We start from the raw sequence: 2,124 nt of genomic DNA, 5'->3' as shown, positions 1-2,124 counted from the left end.
ACCACCACGGACTTCTAAATTACTTAACCGATTTTAATTAACTTTGCACAAAGTGTCCACATAGTTTGATCCAACTTGAAAGATAGGCCATATTTTATTTTGATATATGTTATTATTATATTTAAGAAAAGAAATGTGGCGATACGAAGTTCGCCAGGTCAGCTAGTAAAATATATTGTATTCTGTCACAATTCCTTGCTACACAAAACGTTATAAAATATTAGAACACTGGATCATCGATTATTTACCTATACGTTAGAAACATAACAGATTGAAGACAAAGATTGTTAATTACGAAAAAAAAAAAAGTAAAAAGAAGTAACCTCGCGGGTAGCGGACATTACCACGTGCTCCTATACACCCGTTTTCCTTGTTCCAAGGGTTCCAAATCCTGTGACGATAACCCGCTTCACAAATTCCTTTTTCCCTTACATACGTACACATATTATGCTACAATGAAAAAACAACAATGGCAAGTTATGTTGCAAATGATAGAAACGATGCGAGGAATGCAATGACAGCAAGATAAAACGTTTAGGGGTATCACAATGCAACCTTCTAATGAAAACAACGAATCATTTTCGTCGTATTTACAAAGACTTAAAAATTATATTACCTTCAAAGGTGTCCCAAATGCTACAATTAGAGTGCAAATTTTTCTCAATTGAATCTGTCTAAATACTATCAAGTACTAAAAAACTATATATATGATGACATTGTAGAATTGTTAAGGAATTATATTAGCCCAGAACCTGCTGAAGTCGCTCAACAACGCAATTTCTGTCTACGGTAACAACATGAGTGTGAAAGCATTGCGAATTACGTAGCTGCATTATTATGATGATATAATGACAACTATGGGGAGTAAGGGGAGAACGGAAATAACATCTGTATCCGACCCAATAGTCAACCTCACCTGCACGCGTCGGCGGTTCGACATGAATGGCTGGCGGCGGCGCTCAGTGGGCGTCGTGGTGCTCCCTGCTAGACAACGGACGAGGCTCTGGCGACCGAGTAATGGCGGTATAACCATACCACCAGTCAGGCAACTGACTGGTGAAGAGGCAACAGCGACCTTGAAGTCTAAATAACTTCTAAAATGTCTGGGGCAGAAGGCAACGGGAAACCACTGCTTCTATCTTCCCAAGAGAGTCAGCATGAAAGGCAAAAGAACAGGAAATAGTATGTCTGGCGACCTGGCTGACGCCCGGCGCCATCTTCCCGGGAGAGGTGGTGTGAAATATGCTACCGGCCATGCGCCCGTTACTCGTCAGGCCCCGCATGGAAATTCAGCTACTGACGAAACAAATACATTTAAGTCATTCCGAATACCTCACCGCATCGGAACGTGGAATGTACGCGGCCTTAACTAACCAGGAAAACTCCGAATCGTGGAAAGCGAAATGGAGAGGAAAAACGTTCACCTGTTAGGAATTAGCGAAACACATTGGAACGGCCAGGGTCATTTTACATCTGACCTGGGAAATGCCGTGTATTTTTCGGGACCAGAAAATGGTAGCAGCAGAGGGGTGGCTATCATTGTGCCTCGATCTTTGAACAAGTGTGTCATAGGATATGAGCCGGTCAGCGATCGTATAATAACACTCAAAATTAACACAATACCATGCAAACTTAACAACGTGCAAGTATATGCCCCCACGTCACAATCGACTGAAGAGGAGGTGGAAGACTTCTATGATACGCTGACTGCGACACTGAAAAGACAACCAAAGCGAGAAATCAGTATCTTAATAGGGGACTTCAATGCCAAAGTTGGCGACACAACAGACAATGATCACCTTAGTCGCGTTATGGGCAAACACGGCATCGGGGAACGAAATAGCTGATACAGTTCTGCTGTGAAGAGAATCTTACCATCACCAACACCTGCTTCAAACATCATGTCCGTAGACTATACACGTGGATATCTCCTGGAGATAGATGTAGGAATCAAATTGACTACATATTAGTAGGGACGCGGTGGAGAAGCTCAGTAACAAATGCAGTAACTATGCCCGATGCTGACTGCGGCTCCGATCACCAGCTTCTTGTGGCAACATTCAGGGTGCGACTAAAGAGGATACAAAAACCTAAAGTAGTTCCAAATATTCACCGTCTAAACAT

General features: G+C 42.5%; 1 protein-coding gene across 1 annotated transcript; it reads left to right on the top strand.

The window, feature by feature from the left end:
• Positions 1–1,403: 1,403 nt before the first annotated feature.
• Positions 1,404–1,847, top strand: LOC123668461 (craniofacial development protein 2-like). The gene has a single exon (XM_045602193.1). The coding sequence runs from the start codon at positions 1,404–1,406 to the stop codon at positions 1,845–1,847; it is 444 nt and encodes a 147-aa protein (XP_045458149.1).
• The last annotated feature ends 277 nt before the right edge of the window (positions 1,848–2,124 follow it).

The sequence above is a fragment of the Melitaea cinxia genome, chromosome Z (assembly GCF_905220565.1).
Source record: "Melitaea cinxia chromosome Z, ilMelCinx1.1, whole genome shotgun sequence".
Lineage (NCBI taxonomy): Eukaryota > Metazoa > Arthropoda > Insecta > Lepidoptera > Nymphalidae > Melitaea > Melitaea cinxia.
Note: the sequence above shows the minus strand (reverse complement) of the source record. Positions and strands in the feature narration are given on the sequence as shown.